This window comes from Glycine max, chromosome 16 (genome assembly GCF_000004515.6).
Source record: "Glycine max cultivar Williams 82 chromosome 16, Glycine_max_v4.0, whole genome shotgun sequence".
Classification (NCBI taxonomy): domain Eukaryota; kingdom Viridiplantae; phylum Streptophyta; class Magnoliopsida; order Fabales; family Fabaceae; genus Glycine; species Glycine max.
The window spans coordinates 14,860,057-14,884,942 of record NC_038252.2 but is presented as its reverse complement, the minus strand read 5'-3'; the positions used below and the strand labels follow the sequence as shown (position 1 = coordinate 14,884,942).

Here is a 24,886-nt window from a genome sequence, read left to right as displayed (position 1 = left end):
TGCGTTATTACCATTAAATGAAGTACATATTAGTCAAAGCTTGCATTCTAAGCATTGACTTCGAAGAATTTGCAGATAATAAACACAAATTCAAAAGAAATATCACCTTGTTTCCAAATAATAATTTATTTTTTTTAAAGGCAAAATAATAATTTCTTTGACAATCACAAGATTCACATCGAAATGTAAGCTTATCTAGTCAAAATGCATGGCAACGAAATGCTGTGGTTTTGTCTAGTTATTACTTCATCATTAATTTACAACGTCATTGATTTGACACAAATTGATGATGATCGATGTAAATTGTTTTTTCACAACAAAGCAAAGAGATTGTTCAAAGGTTTTAATAGGAAAGAATTTTCGGTCAAAAAGTTTTTATATTGTTAATCAATAAAAAATTATTCTTAACATCATTTTAAAATAATTATTATAAAATTAAATAAACTTATAATATTTTATAGTTAGATAATAATATAAAAAAGTAAAAATCAAGTTGTTATTGCATATTAATTAAGTTTTAAATGTATTTTTTTCTTAGAATTTTATTTGATTTTGTTCTTTTTAAAAAATATTGATTTAAATTCAATTATTTTATTTAAAATAATTATTATTATTTTTAATTCCTCAAATTTAGTTCTCAATAATTACTAATCTTATGTTACTACTAATATTTCACATCGTTAATTAATGACAATAATAAAAAATATTTTAAAAAAAAGGATTATAATTTACAAAGACCAGCATTATTGAAAAAATGTTCCAAGTACCAAAATGAGACGAAACTTTATTTTTAGGGATGAAAACATTGTTTACAATTTAAAGTTTGAGTAAATAATATATGTATTTACAATGTATTGATAATAATTATTTTTAAAATTATATCAACAATAATTTTTCATTAATTATTATTGTAAAATAATTTATAATTGAAAATGCTTAAAAATTATTTTGAAAATTTTGTATGGGGTTTTGTTAAGTAAATTACTAGAATCTTCCGTACAAGTGAATAACAAAAGATTTTTTATTTTAACTACAAGATGCTTATCTCATTTCATTCATAATAAAAGAAAAAGAAAAAGAAGACTGAAGACACTATAACTTCTTTTTTTTAATATAGAGACACCATAACTCTTTATCTCAACCAACATGTACCTTCACAAGTACAGAAATGACAAACCCAATCAACACATAATCCAAAATAGATAGGGATCGTGAAGACCATTTTTTTCAAGCATTTTCCAAAAAAGGAATAAATTCACTAAACAAGTAAATAACATCCTAGAATCGGTGGCAGACAGAAATTTATATTAGTGGAGGAAAGAAATAGTTCAAATTAGGTATAAAAAAAAGGAAGCTCAAATTTGTATTTAGTTTGGATAAATTAATAAATTTTATTTTGGGCTTATAATAATAATTTTTTTATTGAGTTTCTAGTAAAACAAACATTTTATTTTTAGTCATTGTTATATTGGTTTAGTCCTTAATCTTTTTTTCATTTTGTATTAGTCTCTTTGAAAAATATTTAATAGAGACAAATAGTCAATGATCTACATACTATAGACAAAAAAAAAAAATTAGAATGACTAAAAAAAATAACAAAGACCAAAATTAATTTATTAGGAATTCAATGTAATTTTTTTATTAGTAACCCAAAATAAAATTCACTAATTTATGAAGGATCAAAAATATTTTTAAGACCAAAATTATTTTCTAATTTGGTTGATAAATTTTCTTTAATTTATTTATTAGGTTGAATTTGGTTAATTTATTTTTAAATGTTCTAATTAGGTACTTTACTTTTTTGTTTTTTAAATGAATTTAATTTTTTGTCAACTAAAATCAATTTGGTCTCATTTTTTCTAAGATAACAAAAGAAAAATAGGATCAAACAAAACCAATTTTAAAAAATAAATTACCTAATTATACCTTTGAAAAAATAAAATACCAAATTCAACCTAATAAATAAATTATGAGATCAAATTGAAATAAAAAAATAAATTAGATAACCAAACAAGTAATTAAACCTAAAAATTCAAAGAATAAAGTAGTAGGTTTAATATCAATTTATTCTTTTTTTTTATTTTTTTACATTCATTTTAAAAATTATCTTATAGGAGATATACCTATTTTTTTATTAAGGGCAAAAATATTTTTTTTATTACACATACAAGTTAAAAAAAATTTATTGTGGGGACAATTATCCGACACATTAAAACGTGCATGTGTCATTGTTAGAAAGTACTCTTTGTGTTCCTTTTTGTAAGATATTATTTAAAATTTCTTTATCCCCCTTCATAAGATTATTTTCTTATTGTCCCTTGCATTAATTTTTTTTTTACCAAAATACTTTTAATAATTCTAGTTCATAAATTATAAATACTTTGAATTGTCTCTTTTTTCTCTTATAATAGTTGGGGAATGATAGAGTTTAGTTTTAAAAATTAAAATTAACTAGAAAATAAACTTTTAACATCAGTTATTAAGGACTTTCAACATTAGTTATTAATCGATGTTGAAATTACTAACGTTAAAAGTGTTAACACAACATTGATTTTTTTCAAAAACTGATATAGTGTCATAAAACAATAACAAAAAAATACGTAGAAAACCACACCCGTTTTTTCATGAAAATTGATGATGTCAGTCAACGACAACATCGATTTTCCAAAAAAATAGATGTTTTTTTACTAACAACAACGGTTTTCATAAAAAAATTGATGTGATTTTTGAATGATAACATTAGTTTATTGGAAAATCGATGTCGACAGTAAAAAAACAACATCATTTTTTTGAAAAACCAATGTTGTCGTTGACTGACAATATCAACTTTTCTAAATAACCAATGTTTTTTGTATTTTTATCCTGTTTGTTTTTGTAACTAACCCAATTAACATGTAAATTGAAAAGCAAAAGCAAACCATACATTTGTTATCAAGCATTTTAAATTTTGTCCATAATATATAATTGAATATTTACAATGAATTATAAGAAAAATGAAAGTCAATACATAATAAATTTTGTAACTTGACAACATCAGTTTTCCTAAAATATCCTTTTTTTTTAATTAACCCAATTAACATGTAAATTGAAAAGCAAAAACAAACCATACAGTTGTTATCAAGCATTTTAAATTTTGTCCATAATATATAATTAAATATTTACAATGAATTATAAGAAAAATGAAAGTCAATACATAATAAATTTTGTAACCTAATCTAAATTAACATAATAACTACTCTACAATTCTAAAATTACTTAAAGTTCTAGTGTTTGATTTTTAACTTTCAAATAATATTTTGCCCACTGAATTTGAATGACCTTCATTCTCTCTGGTTCCAATGATCTTTAATCAGTGAAATACTGCATGATATAATAAAACATAAGTTAATAAATGAGTGTAAATAATAACAATGATAAGAAATAGAATTAGTTTTGAAGTAAATAGTTATCATTTCTCAGTTATTAAAGAAAATAAAAAAATCATTGTTCGAATTCCATCTTTATCCCATTTGAATGTCAGAATAGTAAATATAGGTATAATTCAATGGGTTAGGTCCACTTACTTTTTGTTAATCTTTCCCTTTTTAAAAATTTTACACTTTTTTATTTGAATTTCTTTCTTGACTCTATTCTAATGAAATTCTACAATTACTTGATTTTTTTATTACAAATAGAAACTTGTTCCAAATATCCACAATATTTCGATTCTTCCTTAAAATAGAAATACGATTGCTTTGTTTCTAGGAAACCTCCTAGGATTATTATTAACATTCATGACATTACGTAGTACCTGCACTTAGTGCTTTCTTTTTGTTTATTATATTAAATTGAATAGGATATTTAGATATTCAAAGTTAATTGAAGCGTAATAAAAATTAATTTTGAAGACATGAAACATTATTTAAATGACTTACTTTAACTACGATCCATCTAGCAGCCTTAGATTTACTTCCTTGACTGTGTTGAATCCCTTTAGAACATTGATAAAGAGAAACATGCATGTGTATTATACAATAAAAATATTGATGTCAAATTGTAATCATAAAGTAAATGTATTACAAAATTTTCAAGTAGTTGTCGGGCCTATTGTGCAAGGAACAAAATCAAATGACAATATTGTCCTTAGGCAAAATGACGACCATTTGCCCATGTGTACTGCATTGGAGAACATTAAGTTATTATAAAGCATACATGATTTAAATTGATTTATTCAATTTAACTTACCCTTCCAAGTAGGCTCCTAAGTACACATCTCTTTTGTGAATTTTGCATCCATTTGTTAATATAATCTAATTCAAATTGCGATTGCTCAAATCTTTATATAGATTGTGACTCGAGGGATCTATACACATCGACATTCCCCCCTTGCATAGTTGTCTCAGTTATATGCCTATTGTTGTTAAAATATAGTAAATTATGCATGAGTATAAAACAATCAGTTAGCTAATATACAATAATGTAAAGTGACTTACATAATCCATAACTGTATAATAGAGATGCTCAGACATTGACCATCATGAGCTATTTTAGAAAGATCTTCATGCTTTATGTACAATGAGAAGTTATCATTATACACCCCAAACACGCTAGCATCTCACGACACCTACAACAGCTTGAGGAAAAGCTACAGGATGGTTAATGTCATCAGGTAGAGGGGATGTTCGTCAGGATCTAACATATGTACAAGTTTTTTCGGTCCCTCAGCTACCTGTTTATCCTACATAGTTGATAAATATTAAGTGAATGACAGCCAAACTTGATTTGTAACAAATCCTTTATTAATAATTATGAAAAAAACATAATGAAATACATATTCTGAAAAAGGATTTACAAGATGTGTGGGCCAAGCAAGGAAGGTGTTAAGTGCTTGCCCCACTAACTAAACCTCTTGAGTGGGTACAGAAACACGAGCATCAACATCTTGGACTTCCTCAACACCGACCTTGACTTGATCATTTCCCAAAGGAATGTCGTGGATAGTCGTGGACCCTTCATAAACTCTTCCAACAACAATCAGTCGAGGAGGACTGCCATCGACATACAAGCCACATTTGTCCAAGTCTCCCATTTTTGGGTCCTATCCCGAGGGATCGACACAACTTTCCTTTGTGTTGACACGAGCAGTAGAAGGACCAACCTCAACCTCAGGAGGCAGTGTGAGTCCCTGTGATTACATTTGCGACTGCATCTGACTGAAGGCCATCATTAATTGTTAAGTCAGTTTTTGTGTAATTGACTCCTCCAGCTGGTCTCCGATCTTCTGTGTCATCTGCTCTAGGTCTTTAGAAGCCATGGATGAAGAGGTGCAGGAGCCCCTTGAAGCCGGTCCAAAGTAGTTTTTGATGGTGAAACCAACTCCAACAATACAGACACAACCTGAGTCCTCCGGTCGCCCAATGGCAATAGTCAGTACATCCTAACGTCCATGGGCGACAAAGCTTCCCTGTGAGGCCTGCTCCTCCAAGAAATCCTATAGTAAACACACGAAACAAAATTGGTTTACTCATCTAACAATTGTTATAAAAAATGACCACTAACAAATGAAACTGACTTACAATCCTGTCTGTGATTTCCTTTGCTACCTCAGATGTCATTTGGCCAGTTTTCTTCGTACAGACCATCTTCCACTTCACGTGTCGTCTAATGGGAGATGGAAGATCCACGACTGTGTTAGTCCTCCCTGATTAGGTTGCTTCCTCCAATCATTTCTCTTGCTTCTCCTCCATTAACTTTTTTTTTCTAGAAAATCATAACCCCCATGGGACAACACCTGAGGGGCAATGTTTTGTTTCTGAATGGCTTGCACCTTCTTTCGAACCTCCTGTGACAATAACACATAACAGTAACTTAATACAATTGACAATAATATTTAAATATCAAGTTTAAAAGACAATGAAAATCAACTAACCTCCCATGAAGGGTCTCTACGGCTTTGACAAAACTAGGTCCACTTCTCTTTGCTTATTCCATACTTCTCACATACTTTTTCATCCTTGTCATCCTTGTTGTCTGCCATGGCCCATTTGAAGGTCAAATCTAACTCAAACTGCCTCCACCTTTCTCCTACAATTTGAATTATTTTTTCTTTGTTCTCAAATTGGATGATTTAGGAATATCAAATTCAGCCTGCGATACAATAAATATATTTTCTAATTAGTCAATTACAAATCCAAATTTTTAGTAGATCATATGACAACAACATTCAATATTTAATTGAAACACCTGAATACTATGGTTTGAATTATTTTTTTTGTTCTCAAATCAGATGATTTAGGAATATCAAATTCAACTTGCGATACAATAAATACATTCTCTAGTTAGTCAATTACAAATCCAAACTTTTAGTAGATCATATAACAACAACATTCAACATTTAATCGAAATACCTGAATATCCTCCCAGATGAGATCCTTTTGAGTGACGAGGACTTGTTTCCAATTATCATATGTAACATTCACCTTATCGCAAGTGATCATCCCCAAATATGTTCTTAATTTCTTTTTGTGGGGACCATTGGCTTTCCCAGTGACAAGATCAACATGAACCACTGGTCTCTCCACCCGAGCTGCTTTAGTAGCCAACGATCTAAGTCATGTTGCTTTTCTTGTCTTCTTCGACACAGACGGTGAAGAAGGTGTTGTTGACTCAGGAGGAGGAAGAGTAAGTGAGTTGAGTGGTGTAGTCGTGTGTCTGTCAAAAAATAACAACATTAATTAAACAACGTATGAAAACTATATTAAGTTGTGGAACTACAATTAACAATTGAAGTAAATATAAAATAAATTATATTATACGATGTTAATTAATTCTCTTTCGTCATGATCATTATGATTTGCGAGGACGTCGTCAACTTCTTCTCCGTTGACGTTAGCTGATATTTGTGTGGAGAAATATGTGAGACAACTATCATGGGTTGAATCATCATCTTCAATATTAAGAGCAATTGTTTTTCTGGGTAGAACCATTGACCATCTTTCATCACAAGGATCTTGAACATAAAATATTTGTTTAGCTTGTTCTACCATGATGAAAGACTTATTCTTATAAGTGAGCTTCTTCAAATCTATCAAATTAAATCCGAAATCATCAGTTCGCACACCCATATTGCTATCAACCCACTTATACTTGAAAACACATACACTGAATGTTACATAATTAACCTCTCAGATTTCTTCAAAGACCCCAAAGTAAGGCATGGAAGCTACATGAGGTTTTTCATCATATACAATAGCAAAGTGTTAAGATTCAGCCCTTAGACTTACACCACTGTTTTGCATCGTACTCTTGTTGTCTTGTGATTTTATGTAGAATGAATACTCATTGATATCATACCTTTTCCAAGTTATAACATTTTTTAGGCCCATCTGCTAACTTCTTTAACATTTCAGAAGCATTATCGTCATCAAAGATTGTATCTTTAAACCAATTTACAAAACTCTTGTTATGCTCTTTGAAGACCCTATCCTTGGACATTTTTGGGTTATTTTGCTTGACTAAAGCTTCATGCCGAACTATGTACGACAGAACTTCACTACTATTATTCAGTATACACAAATGAGCTTGTTGAAATTCTTCTAGACTTGGAGTGATAATATGCAATCCTCTTGAATCCTTACCTCCCACTCTCTTATCATGTCGAGACTTCGAAACCACAATAGGTTTTGCCTTTTCCATGTACTAGGAACATAACTCAATAGCTTCTTTTGCAATGTACCTTTCAACAATTGATACTTCAGGACAGTGTAGATTCTTTGTGCACCATTTTAAGATCTTTATGTATCACTCAACTGAGTACATCTATTGCAAATAAACAGGATCACAACATTTAATTTTTTTCACCAGATGAACAATTAAGTGAGCCATGATGTTGAAAAATGGAGGAAAATACATTTCCAACTGACACAAGATAATAACAGCCTCGTTTTTCAGTTCATCTAACTTGAAAGGATTAATGACTTTGCTACATATGACGTTGAAGAAAAAACACAGGCGAGTCATGGCATGCTTGACTTTCTTAGGCAAAATGTGTCGTATCGCTACAGCTAACAGTTGTTGTATCAAGATACGACAATCATGAGACTTTAAGCCGACTAATTTTAGATCATTCAACCGCACAAGACTCTTAATATTTGAAGAGTATCCTTGTGGCACTTTGACACGATGCAGACACTGACAAAAACTTATCTTTTCCTTTATGGACAAAGTATGACAAGTTGGAGGCAAATATATTTTCTTACCATCAGACCTTGGATGCAACTGCTCTCATATACCCATCTCAACTAAATCTTTGCGAGTATTCAAACCATCATTTGTCTTGCCTTGAATGTTAAGAAGCGTGTCAATGGCAATATCACAAACATTTTTCTCGACATGCATTACATCAATACAATGTTTGACATCTACATTGAACCAGTATTGAAGATCAAACAATATTGACCTCTTCTTCCATATGGAAGTTTTACTTTTTTTCCTTCTTTTGGGCCTTTCCAAATACAGTATTAATGTCGTCAACCCACTCAAGAACTTGTTGAAAAGTTAATGGTATCCGCACACTATCATGCTCTTGACTTCCATTAAAAGCTTTTTTCAATCACCGACAAGGGTGACAAGCTTTCAAAAAATGTCAATGCCAAGTGTATACTATTTTTCTTCCATGTTTCAATTGTACGTAGCTTGTGTCTTCTTCATAGATAGGGCATGCACGATGGCCCTTAACACTGTATCCACTCAAATTCCCGTATGCTTAAAAGTCATTAACGGTATAAAATAGCATTGCATGCAACTTAAATGTCTCATTTTGATACCGATCAAACACAACAACCCTCTTGTCCCACAACTTTGTCAAGTCTTCAATCAATGGATTGAGATAAACATCAATGTCATTTCTTGGTTGTCTTGGGCCCAATATCACTATAGACAACATAATGTATTTTCGCTTCATGCACAACCAAGGAGGCAAGTTGTAAATTACTAGCAAAACAGGCCACGGATTGTGCTAAGTGCTTAAATTGATATACGGATTCATTCCATCACTGGCAAGTCCAAGCCTAATATTTCTTGTCTCTTTGTCAAATTTCGGATACAGACTATTAATCTTCTTCCATTAAGAGGAATCAACCGAATGACGGAGCATTCCATCGCAATTTCTCCCATCTGCATGCCATGAAAGGTCTTTTGTGCCATTTGCATTAGTAAATAGATACTTGAACCTTGGAATGATCGAAAGATACCATAACACCTTTGTTGGGGGGCCTTTCTTGGTGCTTTCTTCATTGCTACACTCGTCATCATCCTTGACTTTGTACCATGACACGCCACCCCTAGGGCAGTTGTGCATTTCTTGAAACTCATTTCTATACAATCTACAGTCATTAGGGCATGCATGAATCTTCGAGTACTCCATACCCATTGGACAAAATATTTTCTTCGCCTAATAGTAACTTTTTGGCAATGTGTTTTCTTCTAGAAGCATATCCTGCACCACCTGAAAAAGTAAAGTGAAACTTTTGTCACTCCACCCATATTTGGCCTTGACATTAACCAGACTTAACACTGCCAACAACAATGTCAAAGACTTCTTGCACCCCGGATACAAAGGCTTCTTCGAATCACTTTGCAATGTATCATACATAGGGGCATGTGCTTGCTGAAGAGATTCTTGTCCAAGATCACGAATCATTTCTTCTAAGCGATCTCCCATTTGTATATCAACTGGTTCAGATTGGGAGTTCCTCTGCATGTCTGTCAATTCATCCTGCCATATCCATGTCGTATAATTCTTCTTAATCCCATCACACAGTAGATGTTCCCGTGTGTCGTCAAGTAGTTGTTGTCTCCTGTTCAAATAGTTTATACAAGGACAAAAATATTTTCCATCCTCATCTGGTCGACTTTTTTAGAAGGCAAATTCCAAGAATTGTTCCACGCCTTCCTTATACGCAGGGCTCATGCGAATTACGTTCATCCAACTTCAATCCATCTAATTATTAACTTTGTGATACTCACAAAGTTTTTTTATGGATGAAAATCTCACTTTTTAATTAAAGGTGTGGCCCTATCCCATTCAGGAAGACATATTTTCATAGTACATTCATTTGTCAAGGTTAAGTCTCTTTTCTTAAATTTGATGAAATTTCGGCAACTTTTCGTATTGGTCTCCAAGTACACGACATGAAAGCGATGAGATTAATTCCATGGCAATCAGGTATGCACTCAGAGAACAAAGAGAAATGCATTGTACCAAAATTTCATCAAATTTAAGAAAATAAACTTAACCTTAACGTATGAATGTGCTATAAAAATATGACTCCTCCCAAACATCCAAACGTACAATTCAAGATTCAATATAATGATTAATGCAAATAGTATGCAAGAATCATTGTATTCAATCTTAAATAGGATTCTAAGGTTCACCCATAATGAACATAACTTGCATATAAATCAATACTCATTAATGACAGTCAACAAGTAATAAATGCATTGTTAACAAATAACAACATCAAAACTTTATGAAAAAAAAATGTACCTGTGATGATGATCAGTATAATGTCCAACAATGAATGTCGTGATCACGATGCAAATAACAAAATGCAAAAGTTCCTACAAATTACGTTGAATATTAGACATCTTTAACTAACAACTCTTAAGCAACAATTTCATGACCACTGACCAGCAACCAATAAAACCAATAAAATTCTATCCCACTAAATAATGTTAGCTACCTTAGGTGAGCAACACTTGTGTACTCCATCTTATCTCTTTTTAATATTTAATTTCAGTTCATTTATCCGTTTCTAAATGTATTTAACACAAATAAAAACAAAATGAACAACTAAACCCCAAATCCATATTATCCATATGGACTGAACTCAATATATCATAAACATAGAAAAGGGAGAAAAACAATAATCAAAATGAAAATCAAACCTGCATTATAGCAAAACTAGGACAAATCAAATCTAGTGGAAATTAGAAGAAACCAAGTTTTTTGAACTCAGTGTGATGATTATATGATTAAAGTTTTCAACTGTCTTTCTTATTTTTTGGCATATGTAATTAAAGAATAAAAAAAGCCAAACCTTTAACTACTGTAGATGCTGGTGCAGCCAGGAGCTAATTTATAGTGATTCAACCAATCAAAATGATATACAATACCATTCACCACCTCTACAGCAAACAAGTACACTACATAGAATGAAAACATGCTAATTCATAGACAATTTTTCCTCAGTTCTTATTCATCTCATTACAATTACAAGTTTCCTAGGGCAGTCACCACAGTCCAATAACAGAGCAGCAATCAAGAAACAAGTCAATCACCACCTACATCAATCATCATTCCCATAAACATATATACATATACATACATTGTAACTTCAAAATGCATCCAGTTTCAATTAATGCCTAATGAATGGCACCTGCATTCAGTTTCAAAAAATGCACCGTAACTTGAAAGAAAATGCACGAAACATATGTGTACATATAGATACTCATAGTCAAAGCTAGCTAGTGAGCTTAATTAATAACAGAAGAAGTCTTCGTGTTGCCTCAAAGGCATCATAAACCAACAACATTCAATCCTAACCATTAATTAGTTCGTGGTCTAGGAATCAATATGCAAAATCAGTTGCTTCATAAACTAGTTACACATGCACATTTCGTCAAATACGTTGTAAATAGTGTATATATGTATATATATGTATACACACACACACACACACATACATACATACATACATACATACATACATACATACATCAAACACTTACCTGACTTCACTTCTTTTATATTGTGTCCTGTTAGACTAAGACGAAGGATGAAGACAAAGGAAACAATAAAGGGTCCTGTGAGACTGAGAAAGGAAGAACGATTTCAAATGGTAGTGTGAGAAGAAGAACAAAGTACAGAAACACGAATAAAGGAGAAGAAACCTAAACTTTCTTGAAATCATAGTTGTAGAACCGCGAGAGTCACAGTGAGGTTGCAGCGCGCCGCGAATGAGGGCGACAGTGATGTTGTAGCGCCACAAGAGGTCCAAATGTCGTCGGTGACTGAGTTACAATGCCGCGAGAGGTTGCAAATCAGAGTGCCAAAGCGTTTGAGTGAGAGTAATCAGAATGAGAGTAAAAGTGATGAGAGTGAGAGGTTTAGAAGTTACTGAACTTCAGGATTTTCAGCACTAGACAATGATTAAAAAATCAATGTTGAGTTTTCTCTATGTTCTTTAATAATATCAGTTTTTGGTAAAAACTTATGTCATCAAAGTTTGTTAACATCGATTTTACTAAAAACCGATGTTAACAAACTAGTGTTAAGGCAAATTTCCCAAACTACACCTTCTCTATTTTATCTTTTCTCAAATTACACATGTTTGTAAAAAATTTCCCAATGTACATCACATTTCTATGTTCAATAGGAATCGGGTTTGGCCACCCCGACTTCCGAACATGCCTTTTTTTAATTTATATGTTTAAATTTTTTTAATTTAAATTATTAAAATAATACAAATAAAAATTAAAACTTTTAATAATAAAAATTATTAAAATTGTCTAATAATATATTTGGTTTATTAAAAAAATTAAAATTTTTAAAATAATTATTCTCTCAAATTTTTTATTAAATTTTTTTTATAATTTTTTAAGAGATATATATAGATAAAGAAAAATAAAAAAAAAACTTGAGAAAATTATAGTATAATTTTAGTTACATGTATATATATTTTTAGCTAAATTTATGTTCACATGAAGGTTTAGAGTAATGTTACAATCCCAAAAGTGTGATTGGGTGAATATCAGGATAAACACTTATCGTGTTCTCACGTCATGTGTGCCTGTAAATCTATCAATCTTGATCTCATGAACTATGTGTCGTCGCTATTCACTTTACAACATATTTTGCACGTCTACGATAACTCTTTTGATTTATTGTCACACAAATTAATGTTGCAATAACATGAAGAAGATCAGTGGGGTCCTGATCCAAGGAGAAAGAGGACCGCAAAGGATCATCCGATTTCAGCTCTCATTCCTACTGAGATGGACGAAGACGAAAATAAACAGGAAAGTAAAAAAAAATGTGAAATTTGTCGACAACATGACTATAATAGAAACAATTATTCCAACATGCCTTCATCTTAAGTTTTTCCTTGACCAAATGTAATTGTTTAAGTATTTTATTTATAATATAGTATAATATTCTTCTATAAATAAATTGTTAAATAAAAAGTATTATCATTTTTAAAAAAATCTAATGACATAAACAAACAAATTATATTTAATAACATAATAATATTAAAAGTTTTATTTTTTTTACTAAAGCAAATATATTATTAGACAAAATTCATATTTAAAACAAATGTTCACCTACAAAATTTCTTATATAAATTAAATAATACAGATAAGTAATTATATTTAATAATATTATTTTCTTATTAAAAAATTATTTTAATAAAAAAATTATTTTTAAAATCAATTAAAATATATTTATATAATATAATATTTTTATTATTTTAATAATTTAAATTAAAATAAAAAATTAAACATATAAATTAATTTATAAAAAAGAGGCGCGTACGGAAGACAGGTAGTGAACATAAAAATGTGGTGTATATTGAGAAATTTTTGGCAAACTTGTGTAATTTGAAAAAAGATAGGAGAGAGAATGTGTAGTTTGAGAAATTTTTTCTAGTGTAAACATCGATTTTACGAAAAATCAATATTAACAAATTCGTGTTATTTACGAGATTGTTACCGTGTTTTGGTTAACATCAATTTTTCGTAAAATCGATGTTAACTTAATAATGTTAAAGTCATTATTTATAGTATAATACTATTATTCTCTTTTCATGTATTATTTATTTAATTGTAAAATTAAAAATATTACAATTATAGATAAATTTAATATCAATTCCTTAAATTAATTATTTTCCTTAATAAATATAAATTAATCAACAATGTCTTGTAAAAAATAGCAAGAGAGTATTAGTTTGTGCTAACATTGAGGAAACAAAATTATATAACGGTACCCACTTGCCAATTTTCAAAGACTCAGTAACCTTTAATCATAACATCCGCTACGCACTCACTCATATTTCATCTTTTCCTTTCTCCTTCCTTTATACTTCAACATAGCTTTCTATCACTAATAATAAGTTCACCCTAACAAACAAAGATCCGTTCTAAATTTCCACTCCTTTTCCCTTCCTTCAAGCTTTGTCCTGCATTTTATTTTCATCATTCTTCTTTACTTCTAGAAATGATTATGAATCATTTCAATGTACAACCTTTAACACTATTTATTCATTGATAGATTTTCTTATTATCTATAGTTAAGAACAAAGAGATAATAGGCATCAGAGTGTTCATGACCTCATGGACTTCAGGGATGCATGGGCTGGCTTCTTTCTGTTTTGCAGCTTCTGGCTTGTCACTTTCTGTGAACAAGATGGTATGTCTATAATTCTCTATAAAATAGTACCATTTTTTTAGCCTCATATTTTTTTATGGAAAATTAACTAAAAAATTTCAGTATCCTATTTCCTTGGCCATGTTTGTTTTCACATATATACTCTTTTGAGATCATTCACTACATTAAGTCTGAAGCTGGCTTCCTTTTCTTCAAGGCATTATTCTCCATTTGGTTTCATATATGTTCCAGAAGTGAAAATGATGAGCATGATTTTAGCTTTGTGGCAGTACTTAAAAGTAGGACATTACCTGGTAAATGTTTTCGAAATGCAGTACTGGTATGCCAAAGGTTACTCTTTGCATTTTCTCAGCATAAGGAACTTTTGTATTTATGTTGTTTTACACTATGATTGATGATTCCATTATTTGAATATCAAAGAAATGACCAAATTTCTTAGTAAAGTCAACCTTATGTAGTTCCAAATTCTCAGATTTTCTCCACCAAAACAAAAAAAAATTTAAAAAAAAAATCCTCTAAGATTTTCAATGGACAGGTTTCTTGAGTCTTTCTTGTGGTGGAAGAACCAGTTTCAGGGATACATCTAATATTTCATGGGTACCAGACACCTCCTACATAACCACAGGCAAGACTACCACCATCACTTACAGTGATGACTCCTCCGCATTGAACATCTCAGCTCGCTTCTTCCTGAATTCCAGAAGGCGAAAATGCTACAGAATACCAGTAAACAATTCAACAACTTTGGTTCTGGTTAGAGCAACATTTTTGTACAAGAACTATGATGGACTTGGGAAACCCCCTAAGTTCTCTGCTTCTATTGGGACAGCTATTGCTGCAACCATAAATCTTGCTGAATCTGATCCATGGAGTGAAGAGTTTCTATGGACTGTCAACAAGGATACACTGTCATTCTGCTTAAATGCAATTCCAAAAGGTGGTTCACCTGTTATTTCTTCCCTTGAAATCAGACCACTTCCTCAAGGAGCCTACACAAATGGCATGGCAGATTTTCCTAATAAGTTGCTTAGGAAGAGTTATAGAATTGATTGTGGACACTCCAATGGTTCTATAAGGTAAGAAACCATAATAGCATCCTTCTTTCATTTGAGAAATGCTAGTAACAAACTCTTTAACACACTTTTTTAAACATACACTTTATTATTGGTTGAAATTTATTCGAAATCATAAAATTTTGTGGATCACACTTCTTATTTAATGAGTCTCACTCATGATTTTATAGTTTTCAATAAATTTTAACTAATAGTAGAGTGAGTGTGAGAAAGAGTGTGTTGCTAGCACTCATTTCTTTCATATCGATATTTGTTGTGGTTAGCCAAGGTTGTAAAGTTTTAGCTCTATAAAATACAGGTATCCCTTGGATCCATTTGATAGGATATGGGATGCTGATAGAAGTTTCACACCATTTCATGTTGCAACTGGGTTTAAGATTCAACTTAGCTTCAAACAGTCTAGTCTTGAGGAAAAACCACCACCAGCTATTCTTCAAACTGGGAGAGTTTTGGCTCGAAGAAATACGCTGACATACAGCCTCCCTCTTGATGCATTAGGGGACTACTACATCATCCTCTACTTTGCTGGAATTCTTCCTGTCTTTCCCTCATTTGATGTCCTTATAAATGGAGAACTGGTAAAATCAAACTACACAATAAATAGCTCAGAAACCAGTGCTTTATACCTAACACGAAAGGGAATTGGCAGCTTGAATATAACATTAAAGAGTATCAGCTTTTGCCCTCAGATCAATGCATTTGAGGTTTATAAGATGGTTGATGTTCCATCTGATGCCTCCTCAACCACAGGTTGCTCTCCACCTTGCCTTAGCTTACAATTCGTTCTCTTTTCCAATAACTACCGTTTGTTTCATTTACTTATTCTTTTGCTCAACTTGAATTCCAGTTTCAGCATTGCAGGTTATTCAGCAATCCACTGGATTGGATCTTGGATGGCAGGATGATCCATGCCTTCCTTCCCCATGGGAGAAAATTGAATGTGAAGGAAGCCTTATTGCATCATTGTATGTGCAGTCAATACATTTTTTTTCTTTGCCTTTTCTCAATATACTAGTTTTTTTATTTCATTGGAGATCTAATATCAATGACATTTTTCAGGGATCTTTCAGACATAAATTTGAGATCGATTAGTCCTACATTCGGTGACTTGTTAGACCTTAAAACATTGTAATTTTCTTTCAACTAATTGGAAATCATCCATGTGCCTGTTTGAGTCAGCTTATTTAGGAGAAATAATCTATTTTTCTTTCTCATCTTCTGGGGAGAGCTTTCACAAAATAAAATGATTATTTCTCCGAATACAAGTGTTTTTAAACATGTACTGTACTGTATATGTTTCTGGTATTCAATTTCTTATGTCCATCTTTAACCTCATAATTTATCAGGGATTTGCACAACACATTGCTTACTGGTGAAATTCAGAATTTGGATGGCTTGCAACATCTTGAGAAACTGTAATGCCTCCAAAGAGCACGAACTTGAATGTTGGTTTTTGTATAAAGTGAAGGCTAATAACTGCTCAACTTTTCAGGAACCTGAGTTTCAATCAACTAACATCCATTGGTGCAGATCTACAGAACTTGATTAACCTTCAAATACTGTGAGTTAGTTACAATTACCACATGCTTTTGAAATTCAGGGAGTTCAGGGCTCTATATGAACTTGGAAGTCTTAACACATACAAAATAAAACTTGAACCTTTATCTATCTTTTATCTTTTGAATTTATAGCATTGTCTCACAAAGGTGATATTAATCTTACATTACACTTCCCTTTTCTTCCCCTTCATGTATTTCTTTCCCTTTATATGTGAAGAGACTTGCAGAACAATAATCTAATGGGAGTAGTGCCTGATAGCTTGGGAGAGTTAGAGGACCTCCACTTACTGTAAGCAAGCATCAGAAAAAGTAGCTTAGAAATTAATGAGAACCTTTTCTTCTTTTTAATTTATAATTTCTTTTTTTCTGTTTTGTATTGTATCCTTGACAATTGACATTAAAACTGTTGTTTTCAATCTGCAGGAATCTGGAAAACAACAAACTACAAGGTCCACTACCACAGTCTTTGAACAAAGAAACGCTAGAGATCAGGTATACAAATAATGTACTAATCTGCAATCTCCTTAGTATACAACATACATGCTAATTAATTCCTTGATCATTTTGCAGGACATCTGGTAATTTGTGTCTTACCTTTTCCACAACATCATGTGATGATGCATCATTCAGTCCTCCAATTGAGGCACCACAAGTCACTGTAGTTCCTCAGAAGAAGCACAATGTACATAACCATCTAGCAATCATATTAGGCATAGTTGGAGGAGCCACACTGGCCTTTATCTTGATGTGTATTTCGGTATTGATATACAAGACTAAACAGCAATATGAAGCCTCCCACACATCAAGTATGTATATTCTTTGACATCATGCATAATTATCTTGTCATGTCATGTGTTACACTGATATCCTAGTGTCTTTTAGGGGCAGAAATGCATATGAGGAACTGGGGTGCTGCAAAAGTCTTTTCCTACAAAGAAATCAAAGTAGCTACAAGAAACTTCAAAGAAGTCATAGGAAGGGGCAGTTTTGGATCTGTTTATCTTGGAAAACTTCCAGATGGAAAATTGGTGGCTGTCAAAGTTCGGTTTGACAAATCTCAATTGGGTGCTGATTCTTTCATCAATGAGGTTCACTAACTGAATTTCTCTCACATGCAGTACTGCATGCTTCATAAGCATAACTAAGCTGAGTAATACCAAAAATGTGCATAATGAAAATTGAGACCAAGGGTCATCTCCTAGCCTCCTAGGAGTTACCCCCAAAAATATAGAGTTTTTCATGCATAGACTGAAATGAAAAATAGTGTCTAGTGTAAGGACGAAATTTTTAATTTAATCATTTTGAAATAAATAATTTTGTCTTTCTCTTGGTGTGTGGCAGACTTAACAACCACACATGTAGTTTTTATACAGCAGAGATTATTGATTTGTTTCAGACATTAAAAGTGGTTTGCCCACCATGACCTTTATTGGCAGCTTAAAATACGCTCTCAATCTATAAGTAATATTGAAATCATTCACATTTTTTTAATATTGAATTAAAGAAGTTAAATAATTAAAAGTACTTGCTTAAATTAAGTTCAACTAATATGCTTCAACTTTTCCAAACGCTCGGCCTTCATCAAAATTCTCTATTAGCACCTATAAATATATGCTTGCTTCTCTAAACTTTTGAAAGATGTGTGTCACATGCTGATTCTAATATAAAATGCTCTTTATCCCTTCTTGTTTTCACATGCTGATTCTTTCTCCAACATCTACTATTGTGCTTAGGTTAATCTTTTGTCAAAAATCCGGCATCAAAATCTTGTGTCTTTGGAAGGATTTTGTCATGAAAGAAAGCATCAGATATTGGTTTACGAGTACTTGCCAGGTGGATCCCTGGCTGATCACCTCTATGGTACTAATTGGTTAGACACAAATTTATTTATGTCTATTATAAACCTTTTGTATCATCCTATCATGTCTTCCAACAATGCAATCAACATGAGAGTTCTCTTTTTTTTGGTGTAAAACATGTGAGTTCTCTTCCATTAGGTACAAACAATCAAAAAACTTCCTTAAGCTGGGTTCGAAGGTTGAAAATTGCCGTTGATGCAGCAAAAGGTACAACATTAATTAATTGAGTTCTTAAACAATAGTATTATATCATATTAAAACAAAATTTTGTCTCTAATATGTACCCAAAAAACAAAAATAAAGATTGTTCCTATTTTTTTTCAATATTCACTAATTTTAGTCTATGATGCAATATGTGTCCATTATTTTAATTCCTGACCTTATTTTTTTAAAAGGAAAAAAAATAGTCCAGAAATTAAAATAACGGAAACATATATATTACATGATAGACTAAAATAAGAAAATATTAAAAATAAATCATTTGTCCTTAATTTTGAAAATTTTCATTCACGTAAATCCTTTTGTATTTTTTGTTTTAATATATCAATGATTAAAATGAAAAACATTTTCCAAAATCTAAGAACTAATGTGAAATTTAATGAAATAAAAAACTAAAATGATCAATATATACAATATTAGATATTTAAGTGAGCTAATCTTATTTTTTTTATATAAGACATCTTGAAACCACCTAAAAATGAATTAAAGTAATAGATTTAAATATAATTATAATTATTGTAAATGTAACAAAAATTTATTTTTAGACCTTTGTTTTTTTTAAATTTAGTCTTTATAAATTTATTATTTTAAATAGTCTCTAGGATAACGTGACATGTATCTAATTATGTAAAGTCATGAACTACTCAAAATATCACATGGCAAATCATGTTTAAATGAATATAACATCATCATTTTATAATAAGATAAAAATTAAAATTGCCAATTTTTTTTACTGGAATTAAAATAAAAATTCATCGTATTTATAAAGACCGGCAATCATATTAACAAAATTAGAGGAAATTATGGAGTACTATATTACATATTAATGCATCGTGTAAATTATCTTTCTGAGGCTCTTTTTCTATGTTGTAAAGGATTGGACTATTTGCACAATGGAAGTGAACCACGAATCATACACCGTGATGTCAAGTGCAGTAACATCCTCTTGGATATGGATATGAATGCCAAGGTCTGTGACTTAGGTCTCTCTAAGCAAGTAACTCAGGCAGATGCAACTCATGTCACCACTGTTGTCAAGGGCACTGCTGGTTACCTCGATCCAGAGTATGTCCTTAAAATTTATAAATATTTAAGAATGTCTTTAATATCTGAAAATATAACATTTTTTTAAATTATACTTCTTTGATTTTTATTTATTTTTGTATTTATTAGAAACTAAAAGAACATTCAGGCACTAAAGAATTAACTTTCATAAAAAAAATTATAACAAGAAAAAGTCATATTTTAGGGATAAAAAAATTCATTAAAGCCATTAATATATTAGTGGCTTTTTGCAAATTCATTTTCATGTGCAGGTATTATTCCACTCAACAATTGACAGAGAAAAGTGATGTATATAGCTTTGGAGTTGTTCTTTTGGAACTCATTTGTGGAAGAGAGCCATTGACTCACTCTGGAACTCCTGATTCTTTCAATTTGGTGTTATGGGTAACACTGCATTCCTTTTATTGTTTGAAAAATGGACTAAAACCAATGGTTATTGTTAAAAAATTTAAATCAATTCAACCCAAAAGCTTGAGCAATTAGGAGAAGATATATGCATGTTTTTTGTATCTCTAACATTCCACCCTAACAAAAAGAGGTTTGGGTTTGAAAGGTGGCTCATACATAGATTAATTTTTCTTAATATGAAAAATTAAATTATTTCATGAAGAATGGGAACAGGTATCATGCAATCAGAGTAATGATATTCATGTAACAAACATTCACATTAAAAATTTATGCTATTATATGAAGCCATACATAATAAATTGAAAACCTACTCAATGGTCATGATAGAATTCTTGTACATGTAATAAAGTGGCCGCAAGAATGTGACACAGAAATTGAAATATATGAAATATGATTAAAACTAACCCTCTGTTAGTGGTAATTTCTGAGTTAATTTATCTTTCAAAGTCCTAGACAAACTTTCTAGCTCCCCTGGATCAATGGGTTAATCAGAATGACAAGCATTAATTGATCAATATTTTATTTATTCCTCTTCAATTAAGGCAGCACCTAATCAAATTTTCATTACAAGACTTTTTAGTTAAGTGTTTCTCTCTTTAAAAAAAGGTTAAGTGTTTCTTTCTTTCCTTAATATGTCTAGAAACTTTGCATTGCATTTCATGTTAGTCTACTATTGTCCCTTTTTCACATGTTTATTTTTATTTTTTTCTTGGTAAGCTAAGAATTTTATTGATATAAATAGTTGATCTTAGCACAGTCACAAAAAAGTAAGTTAATCTTAGCACAAGTTGTGCTGATACTAGAGGTATACAAAACACCAACCAATTTTTTTTTTCTTTTCAAAATTAACTATAGTGTACAATACTTAGTGGTTTACATTTTTTTTTTTTTTTGGTTCATAATTACCAATTGCAGGCCAAGCCATACTTGCAGGCTGGTGCATTTGAGATTGTGGATGAGGACATAAGAGGAAGCTTTGATCCCTTGAGTATGAGGAAGGCAGCTTTCATTGCTATAAAGTCAGTCGAGAGAGATGCATCACAGAGGCCATCTATTGCAGAGGTACTAGCAGAGCTAAAGGAAACCTACAATATTCAGCTCAGATTCCTTGAATCTTGTCAAAATGAGAACTGATTTACAGTTACACATGTTAATTTATTTGTCATCACAGATAGATAAATATTTTGCTGAATACTAATACTTACTGTTGATTGTCAAAAAGAAATAGAAGGAGAAAGAGAATTATTAACCTTGTCATTTATACTGATATTTTATCAAAATATTATAATGAAGAAACCAATATATATTATATATTCAATCCAATAACTATTAGATGATAGAGTTGGACTCCTGTAAAAAAAAAAAGATGATAGAGTTGGATTGGTATTTGATCCTTTTTTTTCTCTAAAATATAGGAATCATCCCTTAGTTTAATTTTTTTTTCTTCAATAAATTGGTCTCTTAATTTTTTAAAGTTCTAAAATAGTCCTTTGAAAAAATTTATTATTATTTTTATTTTCTGACACAATTTTAAATCTATTATCGATTAATTCAAGATATAATATTTGTCTCATTAGATTGACATTCACTTATATGAGAATCATTTATTGTTTGAAACAAAAAGACAATAAACATGATGAAAATTAAGTATAAAATAAACCTCACGAGCAATTGAAAAAGTGAGTCTGATAAAAAATGAGTCTTATTTTCAATTTTTTAGTTTCTGATAAGAATCACTTCTCATGAAATTTTAACCTTGTTTATGTCTCTTTGGCTTTTTACTTCTCATAATTTTCATGTCTATAAATATAATTGAATAAGTTTCATTCCTTTAATCAATAAAAAAAAAGGTTTAAAATTTTGTCCAAAAATCGTAAAGTATAAAATTTTAAAAAAAGATCATTTAAAACATTTATAATTATGAAACCAACTTGAAAAAAAAAAAAGGAACATTTGTATCTTTTCTTTTTTTCCTTTACGGGGAAGCAACTATTTCCCACATTCTGAAATGGAAAGAAAGCAACAAAAGGGTGGGAATAGGCAAAAAATTACAAGTACTTGACCGTTGACACCCTTTTTCAATAATAATGACCTGCAAAATTGACAGACCTCGGAATTTTGTTCGCAGCCAAAGATAATTTGGCATAAATGAAACAATGGAAGTTTTAATTTGACATGCAAGCCATGTATAACTTAGCAAAAGTGTACTCCTATCATACCAATTCATTGGGTTGGACTCTTTCATTAAGAATTCAACAACTTGAATCATGGTTGGATAGTCTTTGTAACAAGCATGGTTAATCTTCTTACTGCCTCCCTGAATTTGTCTCCTACCTAATATCTTGAATTAGTCATTTAATATTTTCTTAAGGTGTGTAGTAGGAGAGAAATTTTTAATTTAGGTTGGAAATTCTAATTTTTCATGTTTGGTATCTATTTAAAAAAAATAACATTCTTGAAAAATGATATTTTTTTAATTTTAATTATTTTTTACAAAATAATTTAATTGGGGAGATGAAAATATTACTTTCTTAAGTTAATTTTTCTTTTAATAATATAAAAAAATATCATGTTATTCTTATTAAATTAAGGTAATCAGTAAAAGTATCATGTAACTTTTATTAAATTAAAATAACCAGTATCACGTAACTTTTTTATTCTTAGAAAACTCATCTAAATATTCATAACAATCAACCAAACAAATTTTATTTGTTCCAAGACAATATCATTCTTAGGATTCATATTCCGAGGGATCATGAGAATTTATATTCCTAAGAATCATGATCTTTGGGTATGAAAAAATTACCCTCCTACCAAATGTCTCCAATTAAAAATATATTTAGTTTAAAATAGAAAAATGAAAGAATAAAATAAAAGTGGAGAGAGAGAGAATAGAGTAATAGACAAGATGATTATGTAAATTGTTTGTTAGGAAAGAAAAAAAAAACTTTACTTTTCTTTTCCATTGTTTGGTTGTATAGAAAGTAAAAGAGAAAAAAATTATTTATATAAAATGATATATTTGCAATAAAATAAAGAAGTGTGTATAAATAAAGATAATTTAGCCTTTTATAATATCACTCATCATGTCAATCTTCTTTTCTTCCAAAAACCAACACCATAATTAGTTAGGGTGTCACTTTTTTCCCATTCTTTCACTTTTTATGATGTTTCAAGCTGTACAAAAAAGAAAGGGAAAAAAAAAGGTAAATATTCATTTTGGTCTCAAAAAGTGTCAAGTATTGACAGTTTGTTCCTTGAAAGATAAAAAAAATTGAATTTAATATTTGAATATGCAAAAAATACAATAAATTAGTCTTGCAGTTAATTTTTCATCGTTTACATTAATGTTTTTGCCTATGTGGCATGTGACCTTCCCATGAGACAATACATGTGTTCAAATAGGATGTCATGCGATTGATTATAGAACAGGACTGATATATCAATATGTTTTTCATGGACTAAATTATTAGTATTGAACATTTTATTTTTTATTACAACACTTTCCCTCCATTTAAAAAAAAAGTGTTGACAAATTAATCATAAACATTAGAGTTTACTGTCATTTTAGTCCTTCAAAGATATATCTGATTGACAAATTAATTCATGAAAAATAAAACACATAATTAAATAATCTCTACACAACACACTTGCATGAATGTAAACTAATATTACGACTATCAAACAAGAAATTCAATACAACGAAAAACAAAACATTGTTAGACATGTGCACTTGGAGGTTGGGATGAAATTGACGTTGTTAGAATGTTTATTGACGTTATAAGAGACTACACCATACTTTATGGATTGGGATATTATGTGGGGGGGAAATGATCACATTAGAGGTAGAGCGATTTGCAAACAAAAGGGGTGTTCACTAGAGATTTTTTAAGTGTTCAAATTAAATTGAATCAAATTGTTCGTAAATCATCAAATCGATCTCAAAAAATCAATTAAATAAAAAATTAAAAAAAATTGAAAACTTAAAAAATGACATACTTTTTTTGCAGTTTGGTTTGGTTCTTAGTTATTGTTATAAAAAATTCAACCAAACCACATATTATAATTATATTGGTTTTATTATTGTATGTTTTGCATTATATAACTCATATTGTTTTAAATTTTTAATAATTAAAGTATGTGATGTATAGTGTACTTCTTTCTATAATAAGTTTTTAATATTAGATATTTTGTTGTGATAATTGATAATAAATATTAGATAATTTATTACATTACTTTACTTTATAACTAAGGTGCATATTATACTTTCATTAGTCA

The 24,886-nt window shown here is 30.4% G+C and overlaps 1 protein-coding gene across 3 annotated transcripts; it reads left to right on the top strand.

The window, feature by feature from the left end:
• The first annotated feature begins 14,095 nt into the window (after positions 1–14,095).
• Positions 14,096–21,857, top strand: LOC100812804 (probable LRR receptor-like serine/threonine-protein kinase At5g48740). Of its 3 annotated transcripts, none has more exons than XM_041010316.1 (16): positions 14,096–14,446; positions 14,961–15,501; positions 15,797–16,248; positions 16,346–16,463; positions 16,558–16,626; positions 16,845–16,913; positions 16,991–17,059; positions 17,275–17,346; positions 17,481–17,549; positions 17,628–17,863; positions 17,946–18,145; positions 18,791–18,917; positions 19,055–19,123; positions 20,011–20,200; positions 20,452–20,584; positions 21,524–21,857. In XM_041010316.1, the coding sequence occupies exons 1-16, from the start codon at positions 14,371–14,373 to the stop codon at positions 21,740–21,742; spliced, it is 2,709 nt and encodes a 902-aa protein (XP_040866250.1). In that variant the 5' UTR covers positions 14,096–14,370; the 3' UTR covers positions 21,743–21,857. The 3 variants fall into 3 exon arrangements, with proteins under 3 accessions (XP_040866250.1, XP_006599182.1, XP_003547797.1); XM_006599119.4 differs by having other exon boundaries at positions 14,097–14,446; positions 17,940–18,145; positions 18,791–18,890; XM_003547749.5 differs by having other exon boundaries at positions 14,098–14,446; positions 17,940–18,145.
• Positions 21,858–24,886: the final 3,029 nt, after the last annotated feature.